The 19,068-nt window shown below is 40.0% G+C and overlaps 1 protein-coding gene across 2 annotated transcripts; it reads left to right on the forward strand.

The window, feature by feature from the left end:
- The first annotated feature begins 1,358 nt into the window (after positions 1 to 1,358).
- LOC127362615 (cullin-5) lies at positions 1,359 to 18,953 on the forward strand. 2 transcript variants are annotated; one of them, XM_051398582.1, is made up of 20 exons: positions 1,359 to 1,422; positions 3,258 to 3,367; positions 4,794 to 4,893; positions 5,765 to 5,941; positions 6,082 to 6,223; positions 6,455 to 6,600; positions 6,863 to 6,943; positions 7,487 to 7,580; positions 8,112 to 8,242; positions 8,618 to 8,725; positions 9,118 to 9,182; positions 9,312 to 9,444; positions 9,529 to 9,660; positions 9,926 to 10,049; positions 10,824 to 10,844; positions 11,021 to 11,196; positions 11,622 to 11,783; positions 12,434 to 12,552; positions 12,811 to 12,934; positions 13,678 to 18,953. In XM_051398582.1, exons 1-20 carry the CDS (start codon positions 1,399 to 1,401, stop codon positions 13,870 to 13,872), a joined length of 2,364 nt encoding a protein of 787 aa, XP_051254542.1. In that variant the 5' UTR covers positions 1,359 to 1,398; the 3' UTR covers positions 13,873 to 18,953. The 2 variants fall into 2 exon arrangements, with proteins under 2 accessions (XP_051254542.1, XP_051254543.1); XM_051398583.1 differs by lacking the exon at positions 10,824 to 10,844.
- The last annotated feature ends 115 nt before the right edge of the window (positions 18,954 to 19,068 follow it).

Genomic DNA, 19,068 nt, shown 5'->3' on the forward strand with positions numbered 1-19,068 from the left:
TGGCTCCAAACCTTTTTGGCTCGTGACTCCTTAAGAAAAGTAAATGGCCTCTTGTCACATTTCAGATGTCTATGAGTTGTTATCAGTTCCTCTAAGCTCAACTAAACTTATTTAATTGAATTATTTGTTTGAACCCCCAAAACTGCACATTTATTCAATATTTCATACTAAATAATAAAAAATTAGAGAAAAGTCCCAAATGAAATAAAGTTTTTTCTTCTTCCCTCTTTTCTTTATTCATCTCCGGACCCCTCAGATTTATCTGGTGACCCTCTGGAAGGCCCCGACCCCTAGGTTGGGAAACACTGGACTAAACTAACTGTATATAAAGTAGCTAAAATGAGCTCCACCTTGAACAGCTACAACAGTACAATTACATTCTTTCATTTTCTGCATTACAGAATACAGTAGTTAGTTTTTTAAAAATCAATTAAAACAGTATTTTTATAAAAAAGTAGATTAGTGTGTAATCATATCGGACACATTGGACATCAAAATTAAAATGATTGACAAAAAAATAGAAAAAACAAACAAAAATTAAATGACAGAAACTAATATAAATTTTTAATGAAAAGAAAACACTGGCATCAAATAATAAGACACAATTTATGAATTGGTCCCGATCCCACTGTGACCACCAGAGGACAGTGTACCACATCCATACTGTAGACACCTGTATCACAAGTAAAGGCAGACAATGAGAATATTAACAGTTGAACAGTGAATGTGTGCAAAATAAAATGTTTTCTTGTTATCCTTAAGCCGTTTGAAGAGAAATAAAATGTCAAAAACTGAACTTGGTCTACTGGAAAAACTCTTTTTGTTTTTATTTGATTCAAATTCATTATATATGTAATGCCACACATTAAACAACATGTTTAGATGGATAGCTTTTTGTATTGTTTTGCCCCTTAAACTCATTAAAATTTGTATTTATCTCACGACTAAATTATTTCTTTCTTTCCCTGCTATTGTTGACAATGTATGTTTCTCTCATTGTCAGTCGCTGTGGACATCCAGACAAATCACAACAAGATTACATTTTATGATCCCCTGAGGAATATATTTGCATTACAGAAAGGAAATTTACATTAAATCATGTTCAAAAGCTTTGCACAGCAGACTAATTACATTATCGTAGACTATGTAAATAAGTGTGTGAATAAGTGGTACAACTCCAGATGATGTAGAGGCAAAGACTCTTTGTTTTTACTTGTGCACTAAATGCACATTATTTAAAAATAATGATGTAACGTGTCTGAAAGAAGTGTCTATTAATTTATTGTGTTTTTAGCCACAATAAAGTGAATTTCAGTGCTCAGGGTTACTATGACCTAATCCCGGGTCAGCTGTGGTTGAAGTCTCGCGAGATGCTGCGAGGTGATAAGTTGAAAAAACATGGCGACGTCTAATTTGTTAAAGGTAAGAAGCACTTGAATATATCATATTTCCCATATTTGTGTGCAGATTTAAAGTGTTCGTTTGAATATATGCTGCAGCTGTACGTTTGCACTGTTACGGCACACACGCAGATGCACTAACAGTGTGAATATATTAAATAAATGCACGGATAGGTGCGCCTGAAGTCACAGTTGCCCCCGTTGTCGCTGTTGAAGTCCGGTGTTGTGTCGGATTTATTTCCCTGCGCCTGGAAGAGAAGAACCAGTCCTCTAACCGACACACAAACATGTCTTCTTCCGTTATTATTACCGAAACCGGAGCTGGAGCCGGTACCACAATCCGGCATCACGGCTGCGACGAACCAGAGCCGAATAAGATCCGTATCAACCCTTTAAACCCGGTACCGGAGAGCTCTGGAGAACCCGGTCCGACACAAGACACCCCCCTTCCAGTCAACAGCGCTTTTATTTTTGGGGCTAAATCTCCTCTTAAGATGAACCCAACGCCTCTGCAACGCAAGGCCCCGTTAAACATCACCTGGGAAACGGTTCGTGTCGGTGCTGTCGGTGCTGTCGGTGAACTGGGTTCGTTCAGGTGTTGTCTTTAACGTGAATTAATCCCCCGTTAGTCACCGAGCAGGTAGCTGTGGACAGGCGGTCCGCCCCCCTCCTCCGACCCGGTTTAATGTCAACCAGCTCCAGGAGGAATAAATATCTAAAATAGAATATAAATAAATAAATATATATATATATAATGTATATGTACAGGTATAATAAAGACCTAACAATGTGTGAAGCAGGTGCTGAGTGCTCTGAACCAGGTTAAGAATAATATCTCATCCCTGCCAGTGAAAAACGCCCCCACATGGTGCTGCTGCCCCCACATTGCTGCACTGTTTGAATGGCACTGTGCAGGTGATGAGCGGTGCCTTGTTTCCTCCAGACATGATGTTGAGAATGGAAACAGTTCAGTCTGAGTTTTCATGGTCACCTCCCTCACCAGGGCCTTTCTGTCCCGATAGCTCAGTTTGGCCACGTTGCAATCTCCAGGAACAATCCTCGGTTGTTACAAACCTTCTTACATTTAAGAAGTGTGGAGATCTGTGCCTCGACACAATCCCGTCGGTGAGCTCTGCCGGTAGTTCCTTCGACCTCATGGCTTAATGTTTGGCTCTGATATGCATTGATAGCTGTGAGACCTCATATAGACAATGTGTGCCTTTCCAAATAATGTCCAATAAAATTCATTAGGCCACATATATGGACTCATCGTACAATATATGTTTAGTGTTTGAACTCCTGGTCAGGCTGCTTCTGTCCTCTCTGAGTCTGAGTGTGTTTCCTTTCCTTCAGATACGTGGTCGAGCTCGAATATGACCTATTATTATAATATCATCATATCAGTGGCAAAGAAAGGTCTTTAGATTACAATATTGTTTATTGCGATTATTTCTGGGACAATAAATCGGCCAACAAAAGTAGAGTTTGTGACAGACTTAGAATTTACCACAGTAGACTCCAGTCAGGGTGGAGAAACATCTCAGAGATGATCCAGAGAAATGGGAGGAAGTGTCATATTGCACAGGGTCTGAATACCGAGTGCACCGTGCATGAGTCCATTTAAAAAAAAATACTACTTTAAAGTCATTTCTCTTCTTTTTTCCTTGTGTAACCCATCCAGTGATTCAATGCAAGGCTCCCACTTTATCCAGTTTCCAAGCTGGCCAGTTACCAAAACTGATTTAGTCTGGTACAACGTAATAACAGATGTGATCCCCCGACACCTCAGTTCTTATTGCTGTTTTTCATGCTTCCTGTGCTTCCTCCCACTCCACCCGTCCCATATCTCTCCTCCAGAACAAGGGGTCCCTGCAGTTTGAGGATAAGTGGGATCTGATGCGGCCCATCGTTCTCAAGCTGCTCAGACAGGAGGCCGTCACCAAGCAACAGTGGTTCGACTTGTTCTCGTAAGAGATGCTCTCTGCCCCTTGGTACTTTCTGTCTTATTTAAGAAAGTGGTCCAATGCAGGATCAGTGCAGCTGTTACTGCGTCTGCTTCAGATCCGGAAAACAGTTGCTTTACTTAACTGAATGGCACAACAGGCTGCTACTATTTTGGTGCATTTCAGCAGCACACACATGTAATTTACCAACAGGTGTTGTGCTTTATATAATCCCCACACAATGTCATACATTTGTAGGTAAGCCTGTTGTGTCACACTCATAAACTGGGTTGGAAAAGTCTCTTGTTTGCAAAGCTTAACTGCCAAAACTTGATGGACGACCGCTCTTATAATAGAAAGTTACTTCAGACGCCGGTTTTAAGTCTCATTTATGGACTTTAATGGTCATTTTCTTCCAAGCTTTGATGTTTTTCTCCATGAAATAGATGTTGTGGTGTAAGTAGCTTGTTTTTTCTGCATCATATATTAGGAAAAAAACAGTTGTTATATACAATCTGAAAGCTGTTTAATTGTTTTTTTTCTCTGTTAAATGTTTTTGGGGGAGTTTTTTTATTATACAAATCAGGGTTCAAATGACAGATGTTGAAGGTGCTGCACCAACTGTAAAACCATTAAGGCAAAATTATGATTTGTGATATTGGGATATATATAAATATAATTGACTTGAGATATCTGACTAACCTGATGGAACAGAAACATGGAGAGTTAATTAGCATTTATAAGCTCCTCCAAGAGCTCTGGAAAGACAGGTCACATTACAAGAAGGGATATTTTTGCAAGTCATGTGGGGATTTGAGACATGTTGAGTTAAAGCCCAGGAGAGTTTGAGTTACATCGTTTACAGGAGTCACACACATGCTGGGACAAAACTGAATGAAAAGCTGTGGCAGGATTCAAGTATGTGTCCTGTGCAGTTACCACCAGGCAGCAGTTGGCAGTGTTGGTGTGTTTCCCTACAATCTAAGTTACACAAGGGAGCAGCTCAGTCTGTCCGTGTTTGCAGTACTCTCAGTGACCAATGACGTTGGGTTGAAATTAAAACCTTCTGAGATACTACACTCCATTTCTCCGTGCTATTGCTTACACGCTGTTCTCCTCAGTGCCTTGATTCTCTGAATATGTGACATTTACATTTTGAAACTATTTTAAGCCTCCAGCGACTTGAATTAAGTTTTGATGCTAAGAAACATCACAGCTGAACTGTATTTGTTGCCTGGCAACTGAAAATTATATTAGGAAGTACCAAGACCTCCCAAAGCCATGTCGTTTTCCGTGGCAGCAGTCTGCATGGAAAGCTGCACCATCACCTTACTGAAAGTCACATGTGCTGTACTGTAAAGTGTAACAGGTAACATGTTCTCATTCATATTTAATCATGAACTTGAATGGACTTAAGTGATATCCCTTTTCTTTTTTGCTTGCCCTCCAGAGATGTCCATGCTGTGTGTTTATGGGATGATAAAGGTCCAGCAAAAATCCACCAAGCCCTCAAAGAGGACATCCTAGACTTCATCAAACAAGCACAGGCTGTGAGTAGCGTGTAGTTTGTTTGAGTGGGTTGATTTTTTTATGGGTTTGTGTTGTTGTTTGTGTGTTTGTGTTGAGAAAATAGGAATTAAATGTTCCAATTTAACGTCCAGTGGTTCAGTGTCAGATATTATAAAACCAGCAGCAGAATTTGATCTCTGTAAACGTTAAATAATGGAATTAATGTGATCCTTACACTCACAACAGGCATTATTTAATTGTCTTTCTCTACAACACTGGCTTCCTGTTTTTGTTATTTGATTCTTATATGAGTACTTGAAGTATGGTTATTTAAGCATTTTACAAAAGCTTGGCTAGTTTAAAGGTTTTATGAAATCTGTAGAAGCAGTCCTGTCCCTGAACAGCACTTCCTACGTGTATCGATGTAACCATGGCAGTAGTATGTCAGAACTGGGTGACTGCAGTGTTTTATTTGACTTTACTTCTGCCAAATAATCTACACTATGCTGTGACAAAGCGAGCTTGATTTCTGAGTGAAATTGTTTGGAAAATAAAGTTTTGTCGCAGTTTTGCACATCAGTCGTTGGCCTGTCCCTTAGGTTGCAGTAACTGAAATACAAGTGTAGGATAGATGGATTCTGGACAGATGGAGGATGGGCGACTGTTTTTAATGGTCACCCTCCTATTTTAAATCTTTATGTTCTACAAACTTCAGAGTTGGTCCTCTAGAACATCCAATTGAATGTTCTGGTCCGTATTTAGATGCTGCCGTTCATTACCACGTTGCTTTGGAGAGTGATAGATAAACACATGTAGAGCAGAAAGAGAACAAAGCATCAGGGTGTTTCATCAGTATTTATGGGTTGACCTGTACCCCCCTCTAACTTTTTCTTGCATCTGTTGCCATGGCAGCGGGTGCTGAGCCACCAGGACGACACGGCACTGCTAAAGGCCTACATCGTAGAGTGGAGGAAGTTCTTCACGCAGTGTGACATCCTGCCCAAACCCTTCTGTCAGCTGGAGATCACGCTGATGGGCAAACAGGGCAGCAACAAGAAAACAAACATGGAGGACAGCATCGTACGCAAGGTGAGAGGAAGAAGTGGGAAAAGCGGATAGAGTGAAAGGTCAAGATTTGAGTCGAAGAAAATATTTTTTTCTGAGATAAAGTGCTGAATGGACTTAAACCTGTTGCACATTTATTACTGCCCTTACTTTACTTTTTCTAGTTGATGCTGGACACGTGGAACGAGTCAATCTTTTCCAACATAAAGAGTCGCCTGCAGGACAGCGCCATGAAGCTGGTGCACGCTGAGAGACAAGGGGAGGCCTTCGACTCCCAGCTTGTTATAGGAGTACGAGAGTCGTACGGTAAGACAGACAGAAATAAACACATGGGAGGGAACACTAACAGAGATTAACACAGTTTGGGCAGAAACACAGATTGTTACAGGCAGAAAATGATACAATAGTGATTGTGTCATTTTAAATAAAATAACTAACTAATTTTGCAGTTCAACTGTAAATATCTGGGAGGGGATTGTAAGAAAAAACACTTAATGATCTCTTTTTATCCTGTTCTCTGTCCTTCTCTCCCACCAGTGAACCTGTGTTCGAACCCAGAGGACAAGCTGCAGATCTACAGGGATAACTTTGAGAAAGCGTACCTGGACTCCACAGAGAGGTTTTACAGAACGCAGGCACCGTCTTACCTGCAACAGAACGGCGTCCAGAACTACATGAAATATGTAAGTCACAATAATAATTGATTATTATAAATGCAAGTGTTACTATGAAGTATATGTTACTTTAAAGTGTGAAAGAGAATGCCACTAAGATACACTCTTATGGTTATAACAGACAGATGGAGCCTAAAATTTGTGGACTTATGTGTGAGAAAAAATGGTTGTTGCCTTGGCTGTGTGAATGAGAGAGTTTTAATTGTTGGTGTATTCACATAACCTTGATTCTTTTAATCTCTGTTTTGTCTTTATGTGTGTTACCTTGCAGGCAGACGCGAAGCTGAGAGAAGAGGAGAAAAGAGCACTTAGATATTTAGAGACACGTCGTGAATGTAACTCTGTTCAAGCAGTAAGTGCCTTTGACAGGATCTGAAGAGAATCAATACTAGCAATTGTATTTTTCGTGTTTATTGTCTGTTTCTTTAACAAATATTTCCCTCACGCCACCCTGAATTTATTTATTTGGAGGCAGTCATGCACTAACATACACACACAGCCCGACCAGAGAGGCTGAAATAGAAACACAGGCAAAAGGAGGCTCAGGACACCATGTCTCCACTATAGTTTTACAAAGCAAATAGTTTTGGGCATGCAGCTACATTAATGTTTTATTTGTGATAAACTATAATTAGTCAATAATATCAGCTTGTTTGTGTTGTGTATTGTTTGGGTTCTACGCCATAATTAATTAGTTATTTTATTCATTCAGCTCACTTTGTTTTGAATAAGAATAAGAGACTGAAGGTTTTGTACCAGATGCTTCCGTTCCTTTTCTGTTTATTTAGATTTAACAGCCCAATCACAAATAAACCAGGGTTGGTAAAAAGTCAGATGTCAGATCTAACTGGGTTTTTCAAGCATGAATAGAATTTGTGTCTGTGTTTTCTCACAGCTTATGGAGTGTTGTGTGAATGCTCTGGTGACCTCGTTCAAAGAGACCATCCTCGCTGAATGTCCAGGGATGATCAAACGCAACGAGACAGACAGTGAGTACTGCTGCACTGTTGTCACATCAATGGCATGTAGTTATTTTTTTAAATGCAGCATGATAAAGTGAGCCTTGTTTGTTTCATAAGACACAAACTGTAATGTCTGCAAGATGTAGTGGCATCAACATTCACTATTGCATCAACCAGCTAGACTTTAATGGTAGAAATAACCAGGACATGTTTACTGTTTTAGCTTTGTTGACCTCTGTGTATTGCTGGGTAGTGCAGAATACCCACAGCGTTATAAGGCACCAGTTTTATAATGCTTCATCGTAGTTATAGTAGTAGTACAGTAGAGTGGTCGTAGTTGTTGTATCTGATCAATATTGCTAAGAATAATGGGTAACAAAAGTCTGCTGGAAGAATGCTTAAGGCCAGATGTGGACTTAAGTACATTAGGACATTCTGGATTGTACTTACGCAGCTGTAAAGTCAATGAGTTTTAAGTGCAGGAAGTTTTGTATTCAGCCAGCTTCTTGTCCTGTATCTAACACAGATTTTCTTCTCTTTCTTCTTCTCCCTGTGCAGAACTGCACCTGATGTTTTCACTGATGGACAAGGTTCCCAGCGGGATCGAGCCCATGCTGAAAGACCTAGAAGAACATATCGTCAATGCTGGACTAGCAGACATGGTGGCTGCTGCCGAGACTATCACTACTGTACGTGCACAGCTCATATATGTGGTCGTGATAAACCCTAACTTTTTATGTATTTATCCTGCAAACGGAGAAGTATAAGAGACCATTCACGGTGCTATAGTGTTAAGAGGTGTTTCATTGTAGAATAATAATATTTATTGGACTAGATTATCTGCCTTGTGATTGAAATCACCAGACTTGTTTTCTTAATAATATTGTTAGTCATCATAAACTAAAGTCAGATTCTCTCTTCATAGTTATTTATAGTCAAAATGACACTGTGTGGTTTAAAGTTCCCGTGTGTAACATTTGGGAGGATCTATTGGCAGCAATGGAATAATACAGCGTTCACAACATGTACAGTAGTTTCAGATGTGTTTGTGTGTGTTTGTCCAGGACTCTGAGAAGTATGTGGAGCAGCTGTTGACTTTGTTTAACCGCTTCAGTAAACTGGTAAAGGAGGCCTTCCAGGACGACCCTCGCTTCCTTACAGCAAGAGATAAGGTCTGTTTTATCCTTTTTAACCTACATCTTTAAAAGTGTTAATAACTAGCTAAATGAGAATAATTTAAATATTTTATAACTCCTCTGTCCTAAGGGCATTTGAGTGATTAATCTGCACGAAGTGGAGACTGTTGAGAGTTGAGTTATGGTGACCAATGTTCAGTTCACAATGAACATTTGAGTCTGTGTGTGTGTGAATGGGAGAAACTGTTATTTTTTGGTATTTTGTGACTATGTATAGACTAAATGAATAATTGATTATTTAAAGACATAACCAACTGATTAATAGACGATGTAAACAATTAGTAGCAGCCCTACTTGTTTGGTCCCCTGCTGTGCTCTGCTCTGTTATGACAGTGGTGGTAATGTTTTCTGCTCCCCTCACCCCGCAGGCCTACAAGGCTGTTGTCAATGACGCCACAATCTTCAAGCTGGAGCTGCCTTTGAAACAGAAAGGGTGAGTGGAATTATCTGTTTTGTCCCAGTCGAGCGTTGTTGTCCAAAACTGAGAATGCAGGATTATCTTTTAGTCCACAATGTTGTGGTGTGTATTTGAATGTGTGTGTGTGTATTTCCATCCAACCAGTGTGGGTATGAAAACTCAGCCCGAGTCAAAGTGTCCCGAGCTGCTGGCGAACTACTGTGACATGCTGCTGAGGAAAACTCCTCTCAGCAAGAAACTCACCTCAGAGGAAATCGAGCTCAAGCTCAAAGAAGTGGTGAGTCTCTGCCCTGTTTGTCTGGCTGTTTGCCTTTTCCACTATTCTCACACTGATTTCTTCTTTCATCCTCTCAACTTTCAGCTCTTGGTTTTGAAATATGTTCAGAATAAAGACGTGTTCATGCGTTACCACAAAGCTCACCTGACCAGGCGCCTGATTCTGGACATTTCAGCAGACAGTGAGATTGAAGAGAACATGGTGGAGTGGCTGAGAGTGAGTTACACTTTTCTTAAATTATTTATCCAGACATTCAGACAGACAGTATGTACCAGCCTCTGACAGTTTTAGTTACTTTGTGCTGTGGAAACATTTTGTTCCTTAATTAAAATGTAGCTTTGGTAACAAACCCTAGCTAAAAGAATAATGTATGAAAATAGGTATGCAGTGAATTCATTTCTCCTTTGCATCGTTGTCCTCTTTTCTCTTCATTTGTGTTGTTCGGTGTCTTGTGTTTGTGTGTCTGTTCGTGTGGTTGTAGGAAGTAGGAATGCCTGCCGATTATGTGAACAAGCTGGCCAGGATGTTTCAGGACATCAAGGTCTCAGAGGACCTTAATCAGGTCTTCAAAGAGATGCACAAACACAACAAGCTGGCACTGCCAGGTACCATCCCCTCCACACACACACACACACACACACACACACACACACACACACACACACACACACACACACACACACACACACACACACACACACACACACACACAGAGAGGCACAAAACAAGCTTCCACTTAGTCTCATAGAAACAGATCACTTTACATAAAACACATAAACCAGATGGTGACAAGAGTCCAAATCAGTAGAACATTGTTTTAAATGTAACTTTGCAGTAGTGTGTCCCTTTCATCAGTTTTTCTTTCCATCACTCCTTTCAGGCAGCAGACACCATAACCTGTGAGAACATGAACACAGCTACATTAGAGTAATGACACTGTTCAGTCAGGGTTTTGATGTATTTTGAAATGTTTGCATTTTAAACATTATTGAGAAACTAAAGACAAGTCTGGTTTGAGTGAACAGAGCGGGATTTGGTATTTTGATATGAGGATATTTACCATTCACAGCTTCATTTTGGTGCATCTTTGTAACTAATAAAGACTAATGATACGATCATTGAAAGAATAGCAGAGGTGGCTGATCACATCATCATTGGTCCTGATGGATAGCCCGGTGTCCTGCATGGTAGCTCACTGCCAATGGTGTGTGTGTGTGTGTTTGTGAATGAGTGCCAAATTGAAAAGGGTTTTTGATAAAAGCATTTAAGTACATTTAAGACTTTGTTAACCTCGTCACTATAAATCATGCAAACTTGATTTTTTTCTTTACAAAACCCCACCATGTCTTTTTCTCTTTTCTCCTCCATTCTCAAAATAGCTCCACAAGTGAAAGTCTTTGGTAAATGAACAACACTAACAACACTAAATTCAGTAAATTGTAAACCTCTCTATCAGTTTAAGTGCACACACTGTTGCACAGATAAAACTTCTCACTACCTAAACATCAATGTTGCTCTTGAAGACAGAATATGTTTAAAAGCTGTACTTTATTCTTCTCCCCCTTTCCCTTCGCAGCGGACAGTGTGAACATTAAGATCCTGAATGCCGGAGCTTGGTCACGTAGCAGTGAGAAGGTTTTTGTCTCTCTGCCCACGGAGCTGGAGGACCTGATCCCTGAAGTGGAAGACTTCTACAAGAGGAATCACAGCGGTCGCAAACTCCACTGGCATCACCTCATGTCCAACGGCATTGTGAGTGAGCTATAAAAGTAGAACATTCAGCGTTCCTGTTGCCATAAAGAGGAATCCTGGAATATAGGAATTGTTTTTGATAATTATTGGGATAAATGTTCCTTTTGTTCATGTAATCTCTCTTTCTCTTCTCCTTTATCTTCTATTACTTCACTCCTCTTCATTGTGTCTTTTTTCTTCTTGTCTTTTTCTCATCCACAACTGTTCAGCTACCTTGAAAGCAGTAGTGTACTGGCAGCATTATAGTGAAGCTGAACTTAATGAACTGAAGAACAAGATGGGAGGGAGCGAGAAGTAATTTTAGATGTTGTCTTGAGTATTTTCTATAATGTATTCTTTTCAGCAGTTGTCAGGTTTCCAAACCAAACAAAACTGTGTTTCCATGTTGCCAGTGAGAGGACACAACTCATCTTCTCTGCTTTCAGATCACATTTAAAAATGAGGTGGGTCAGTACGACCTGGAGGTGACGACGTTCCAGCTGGCGGTGTTGTTTGCCTGGAACCAGCGACCCAGAGAGAGAATCAGCTTTGAGAACCTCAAACTGGCCACAGAGCTGCCGGATGCCGAGCTACGCCGGACACTCTGGGTCAGACCAAAAGAAACACTTTAAATGCTTGATTTAAATCCATTTATTACAGTACAGGTATACAGGATTAAGATATTTACTGAGGTTAAATATACTTTTTGAACTCATGAACTTGCCCAAGGCTGCCAAATATCAGTATCACTAATCTACATTCATATCCTAACTCACTGATGCTTGCAAGCAGGGACTAATACTGGATCAGTTTAACAGAAAAAACTTCCTCCATGTACAGGATCAAAACTTCTTTCATCTACAAAAAAATAACAGCAGCAGTGTTAGAGTAGTTACATCATGAAAGATATTAAACCATTCAGGCATTATTAAGGGATGTTTGTGCATAATTATGTCTCTTGGTAACATGTTTAAAAGCAGTGGTAATCAAACAACAACACTGTCATGGTGGTACCATAATGCAAGGTGACTGTATACTTGGTTGCATCTAGAGCCACATCGTCGACTGATATTATTACAGACATATTGTATCGTAATGATATCTGTGTTATGTTATCTGATATATAATGCTGAAAAGATGCTAGTGGTAATATATTGGTGTCACTGCAAAGTTTATCCAGCAGAGTGCGCTGTGTTCAGCAGTGGCAGGTTGAATTGGTTGCCAGTGAGTGACTTTCTCTTCTCTCCTCTCTGTGCAGTCTCTGGTTGCTTTCCCCAAGCTGAAGAGACAGGTGCTGTCTTACGATCCTCCAGTTAGCTCGCCCAAAGACTTCACAGACAGCACGCTCTTCTACGTCAACCAGGAGTTCTCACTCATGTACGTTATGGTCTTTCTGGATATTAGATGTTATATACTTCCTGTCTCTTTTTTTATTCTCCTGAGAACTTGTGATACCGTGGAATGTGGACGTTTGGGTTACAAGAGATGTAGTGTATATGCAAAAGGTGTCAATATTACCGCCACTGATATACAAAGTAACGTAATTAAATTTAAAATTAGGAATATTTACACTTCACTATAAATGACTGTTACGACTGTTACCGTCTGTATCTCTGTGTCCGTTAATTCTCTCAGCAAAAACTCCAAAGTCCAGAAGCGGGGAAAGATCAACCTGATTGGTCGGCTGCAGCTGACCACAGAGCGAATGAGAGAAGAGGAGAATGAAGGAATTGTTCAGCTCAGAATACTCAGAACTCAGGTACGAAAATATAACACTCACATTGTCTTTGAGGGTTAAGAAGGAGATGATGGGCAGTCGAGGAAATGGAAGGAGAGAGCAACTTGTAGCTGAACTAAGCTTAGATGTTGTTGACTTTTTTGCCCCCCCCCATCTCATCATTTTTGTTTCTTTGAAGGTTGTATATTTACTTCTAAAGTTAAAGATGGTGGAGTCTAAAGATGCAGACAGACTGTAGCCTAAAGGCAGAAAACATGTTCATTCTGTATTTTGTTCTCTTGAAACCAAAGACCCTATTTCTACGGTGAGACAACAACCAGAGTGAGCATAATATTGTATGAAAACCTCTTGCAAACACCTGCAAGACAGATGTGTGGATAAATCTCCAGCCTCTGATTTGAGAAGTGCTGCACTGGAATGCAGAGCCATTTTGCACAGCTGTCCACTATGTTTACCTTAAATAAATCACACCAAGCCGCTACAACAGAACCTCACGCACCTCTACACACATCAGACTGGTTGGTTATAACTCAGTATTCTGCTGTTTATGTGGGAGACATCACATTGTCTCATCAATCCGGGGCATCATTTCAGGTTTTATTCTTGAAATCAAACGCTGTTGTGTCACACACAGTAGAATTACGACTGAAATAGGGTTTGTTTGATGCAAGCATATATATGGCTTCACCAAACAATTTCTATCATGTATTTCTATCGTCATTGTACTATCAAACTGTAACATTATCATTTTTTCTCTCATCCAGGAGGCCATCATCCAAATCATGAAGATGAGGAAGAGGATCAGCAACGCCCAGCTGCAGACGGAGCTGGTGGAGATCCTGAAGAACATGTTTCTGCCTCAGAAGAAGATGATCAAGGAGCAGATCGAGTGGCTCATCGAACACAAGTACATAAAGAGGGACGAGACAGACATCAACACCTTCATCTACATGGCATAGGCAGCAAGAGAAGCAGGGAGCGCTTTCTTGCTCCGTTTTTTACTCCAGGCCTGCGACCGGCGCTTTAAAAACCTGCGAGAGGAGAGGGACGAAGAACAGAGGGGTGATGATAAGGACGAGGAAGAGCCTTTTCAACAAAAGTGTGGATATTTTTTGTGTTCGTGAGACACCAGTGTGTTATCGAAGTGTCTTTTCGAGGTGTAGAGTCGGACTGTCTGTTTGTCTCTGCTGCCCTCTAGTGTCGATCAGAGGAGAGGGACGGCAGCGTGCGCCGTCTGCCAGCAGCCCCGAAGAAAAAAAAAAAAAATAGTGACATTATTGAATTAAATACTTCCTGCCTTACTTTCATCAGCAACAGACTGCAAACGAGGAGGAGGAGGAGGAGGAGCAGTGAGGAGGGAAGGGAGGACAAATGTAACAAGCTGATATCAATCCTTTGCTTTCACTTAATGCCACAGCAGCCATCTTAGCGGCCGCCATTTTGCATCCCTCCAATTCTACGTTTGTCTTATTTTTGAACTGGGAATGCAAAAAGCCGCGAGTGACAGCTGCCATTGAGGAGGAGCGGACACGGTTGGAGAGATTGGTCGAAACTACCGAGGAGTATTTTGCCAAATTGTGTGTGTGTGTGTATGTGTGTGTGTTTGGGTGCATGGTGTGTATCTGGTCTTTTTAGATGTGTGTGTGTGTGTGTGTGTGTGTGTGTGTGTGTGTGTGTGTGGCACTTTCAACAGCATGCTGCTTTATGATTTTTGTCTGTTTTTGTTTTTAGTGGAGGATCTGTCACACTTTGTGGTTGGGAGATTTACACCTGCCACTATTTAATGCTGATACTTTTTGACTTTTTCTTTTCATCCCCTGTGGCAGGTTGTCTGCAGACCTTTGTCTGTGTTGGGAAATTATCATTCTGCAAACTATTTATTTGGTGTGCTTAAATACGAGCTGAATGCATCAGAGGGACACGTCTAAAATTGGAACAAAATAACAAATACATCGACATGATTGAAGCCCCATTACTGAATTTCCCTCTTTTATTAATTCACTTCCCGTGTGTCATTCTTTGCACAGTGTCAGTAACAGGAAAATGCTGTTAAACTAAATGAGTGAGCTGCTTTTTCGGGGGGTCTTATTCCCCAAGGAGAACACTGTCTGAGCTATTGTTGAGTTCATATAGCCATCGTAATGTGTGTGTGTGTGTGTGTGTGTGTGTTGCCCTCTTCTCCCTTTCTGCACAAACTCACAGATCCAACAGACGCCACACTGTAACAGAAATGTTGCCCAATCAAGTGAATGCGTGGAAGCGAAGCAGATGAAAGGTGTATGTTTAACATATGAGCTGCGGTTTAAATGGTATTGATGATTATGATGTTGATGATGATGATGATGTTGATGTGGTGGATATTTGAGTTCCCTCTTCTGTTTTTTGGTTCATTCTCAGTGGAGAAGCTATACACTACGATCTACAAACATTCCTCTGAAGCATCAGCAAGGATCGGTTCAGACTTACTTTGGCTTTATTCTCCGTGGCTGTATATATGTGTGTGTGTGGGGAGCGTCGTTGAGTCCAATCCAAAACTCATTCCAATATCCAGCTGAAGTTGATGAGATGCTGCAGAAGTCTCACTGACCCAGTTCAGTCGGGTGGGATTGGTAGTTTCAGCTATTCAGCTACACTCTTCTACCTCAGCAGTCACACAAAAACAACACACACATTTACTTAGGTCACTTTTGGGGACATGACACTTACATTAGTTTACATCATTATTATCAGTCATTGCGACATGTCAATAATAACCCATTAAAAGATGTTAATCAAAGCATTCAACAACCTCGATGTGACTGCGCCCCAAATGAACTGGTATTTACTCTGAAATGTGTTGTCTTAAGTCAGACACACACACACACACACACACACACACACACACACACACACTGGGTTGTGTCTTGCTCAAAGGCACTTTGACTTGCGGACAGGAGAATTAACCCTTTAGATAACAGACAAGCTGCTCAGAGTCACATACGTTTTCATAGCTGTTACCTGTAACAGTGACCTCATTATACTGAGCCGGTGCTAACATATCACAGACATCATCAGTGTCAACAAGCAACAAATTGCCAAAGATATTTTTGGAAGTAATTTAGAAACAATGCCTCCATAGTTACATAGTTTGTCCACTACAGAGCACTTCAGCTGAACGTTGGATGGCGTCTTTGCAAGAACTGGATTTTGTGTCTTTCTTTTTGTTTTATACAGTGGAGGCCTGTAGGGAGAGGAGGATGAATTATTGGGACTGAGGAAGCTCTCTACATACAGTTGGACAGAGGGTATAAAATCAAGATAATATCTGAACCAATCCATTTGTTTTATTCCAAAATGAGATTTAATAATGAGACATATATAATAATGATTTCTGGCATTAAGTTGAATCACACAGTTTTTAAATCATGACTCATCTGGCTTGTTTATCTGCTTGCAGAGATAAAACTGTTTGCTTTTACTTATTATTTATATTTTTTCTATGCATTACAGTTCAAAATGAAAATATAGCAATTTCTGTTTCAAGGCTGCACAAAGTCATACAATCTATTTCTTAATTTTGGATTTAATTATCAGTCGGCTGTTTGAGACAAATGTGAAGAATAGCCGGTAGGAAATGAAGACACTGTCCCTTTCTTTCGCTTTTTCTGTTTCTCACAGCTTTTATTCTTGAGAGCCTCGCACAATTCTTATTGGCTGACTCCACATTTTTCCAGTGTTAACGTGCTTTGCTTGAGAGGGAATTATTGGGAGTTGACACGTGGTGTTTGTGTGTCCTCTGAGGGCTGAATGAATATTAAAAACTCATTTGAAAGGTTTAAAGCAACTGTTGTCACATCAACGTTGGCATTGTGTTGATTGCTGCATTGTGCGACTACATTCTTGCTGCTGCTCAGACGTTTAAAATACTTTAGGGTGCTGTATGTTCAGTGGATACAAGGTCTGCAGAAACTTTAATACGATGAATCAGAAAGGGAAAAAAACAATAGGATAGGTCCATTTAGAATAATTGATTTTATCACTCTACGATTGAACTTGGTGACATTACTTTGAGAGTGTTGTTCAGCTCTGATGTTGGATGTCCTGTGGAGTAGTGAGGAAGAGGAAGAGGAAGGACAACAGTGAATGGGTGGGATTGGACTTTTTATATTCTATATTTATGAGGAATGTTACTTTCTGTCAGTTTAAATCTAATCTAATTTCCTTTTCATGTTTTGTTTTTGGAAAGATGTTTTTTGTTTTTGTCACAGAGCTGACACAGTATTTAACTGTAATGATCCGATTTCCACCTGCAGTTTGTCAAAACGCTAAAATGTTTTTTTTCTCTTTCTGTGACTGCAAGTCCATCATGTTTGTAATAATTAGACTCACATTTGCAGTGACACTTTATTTTGGAAGAGTCTACCTGAGATGAAACTAATGTCACATTATGCAGTTTTATTCTCTATGCACAGACCTGGCTCAGTTAGTATTCTGCAGATGATTTCCTGTTTTTAAACATCCCGAGAACACACAATGAAATGAGTCCCAGTAAATTCAGACTTGTCGAATGTCAATACCTCAATATGCTTTTTTTCCCTTCTTTCTGCAATCAAAAAATAGTTTAACAGTTTTAACTCCTCTCATTTGACTTTCCCCAACAAATGTAAACAAATTCTTAAAAGATAATTTGTGGATAAGCCAGTGGAGCCGGTTTCTGTACAGCTTGAAGTGAAAAAAATCCATTTTAAAACAGTGACTGTATGCGGCTGGGCCTGTTTTATTGTTTGGTTTATTCTCTATCAGAAAGTGAGGAGTTGAACAACTGTACAGAAATGGGCCAGCAAGCTATATTTATATTTCCTTACATCCAAATATGATTGAAAGCAGCAGAATTAAAGTGTAAGGAATTCTGGGAAATGTAGGACAGTGGTTTTTCAACTACGGTCTGGGAAATATTATAACTTATCACATTTTAGGGAAGTTGGCTATGTTTAATTGTAATTTAGAATAATTCCAGTTTGATCATTGATTGATAATATCGAAGACTTTATCTTCAAACCTAAAGATTCCTTTATCAATTTAGGAGTCCGTGGTCTAACGTGCTTCTGTTGTTGGGGATCTTTGACATGAAAAAGTAAACTAGGAACACCAGGAAAATAATAAAATAACACAAATAAAAATATTTTGGGGTGGATTTTTCCTTTGAGCATTTCCCCTTCCTCTCTTTTCTATTTTGCTCATGATTCAGTATGAACAGCTGGCCTCTCCAGATTCATTGAGGTTTATTTTGTCTGAGGTTTATTTAACCAAATGGATTCTGCACTTTGTGGAGCTCTAACAATCACAGAAACCTTTCAGAGAGACCATTTACAAGTGCGATTGTGTGTGTGAAGTGATATTCAGCAATCATTTTATAAAACAAACCGAACAGAAAACATGTTTCAAGTATGTATTTACAGCATACAAAGGTGTCACTTCCCTCCATTGTAACATTTTGTTTGTTTTTTTAAATACAGGTACTGGTCTTATTTTACTGCCCATTTTATTAGACATTCTGTATTTTAAACCTTGTTAAACAATAGTTGAATGTGTTATATTTCGTCCAATCAATAATCAGTATTAGCTGGTGAAACAGAAACCTTTCTGTAGCTTTTTTCAGTCAATCGATTCTGGTCCGACACATCTGGTTTAACTTCAGTCGAGTTTAAAGAAGCTGTGGGTGGTTTTTAGTTTGTGGAGCGGGCTGTGGTTGCTATGGTTACTGTGTTTTTATCATTTGAAGCCCACCCATCAGCCCGGCCTGCACGGGGGGGAGGGGGGGCAGACTTACCTGTAGCCTTGCATAATGATAAAACTTGAACGAAAACACAATCAGTCACAGCGTAAACCAGCTGAATGTTTGCCACTACATCGAGTGAAGACATTAAACTTTGTGTGGTTGGAGCGGGAGGAGAGTGGTTCAACTACTTTCATGTGCTGCGTTGTTTTGCTTGTTTCAGATATTTTTTAAAGTTGAATAATTTATTTCCTGGCAAAATAAAGACGACTGTAAAGAAAGAGATTTCTGCTTTCTCTCTTTCCTTCACTTCCAGACACTTTTGTCACTGTAAGGCGACACAGACAACCTCCGACTGTTGGAGGTCTAGGTCTTTATGTATGAAGCTGCTCAGAGTAAA

Source organism: Dicentrarchus labrax, unplaced genomic scaffold (genome assembly GCF_905237075.1).
Source record: "Dicentrarchus labrax unplaced genomic scaffold, dlabrax2021, whole genome shotgun sequence".
In the NCBI taxonomy this organism is placed as follows: domain Eukaryota; kingdom Metazoa; phylum Chordata; class Actinopteri; family Moronidae; genus Dicentrarchus; species Dicentrarchus labrax.

Bases quoted from the DNA above. Each gene is read 5' to 3' on its own strand.
- LOC127362615 (XM_051398582.1), top strand. From the start codon at position 1,399: ATGGCGACGTCTAATTTGTTAAAG. The intron at 1,423-3,257 runs GTAAGAAGCACT...TCTCTCCTCCAG, and splicing joins CGACGTCTAATTTGTTAAAG to AACAAGGGGTCCCTGCAGTT. The intron at 9,183-9,311 runs GTGAGTGGAATT...CCATCCAACCAG, and splicing joins CTGCCTTTGAAACAGAAAGG to TGTGGGTATGAAAACTCAGC.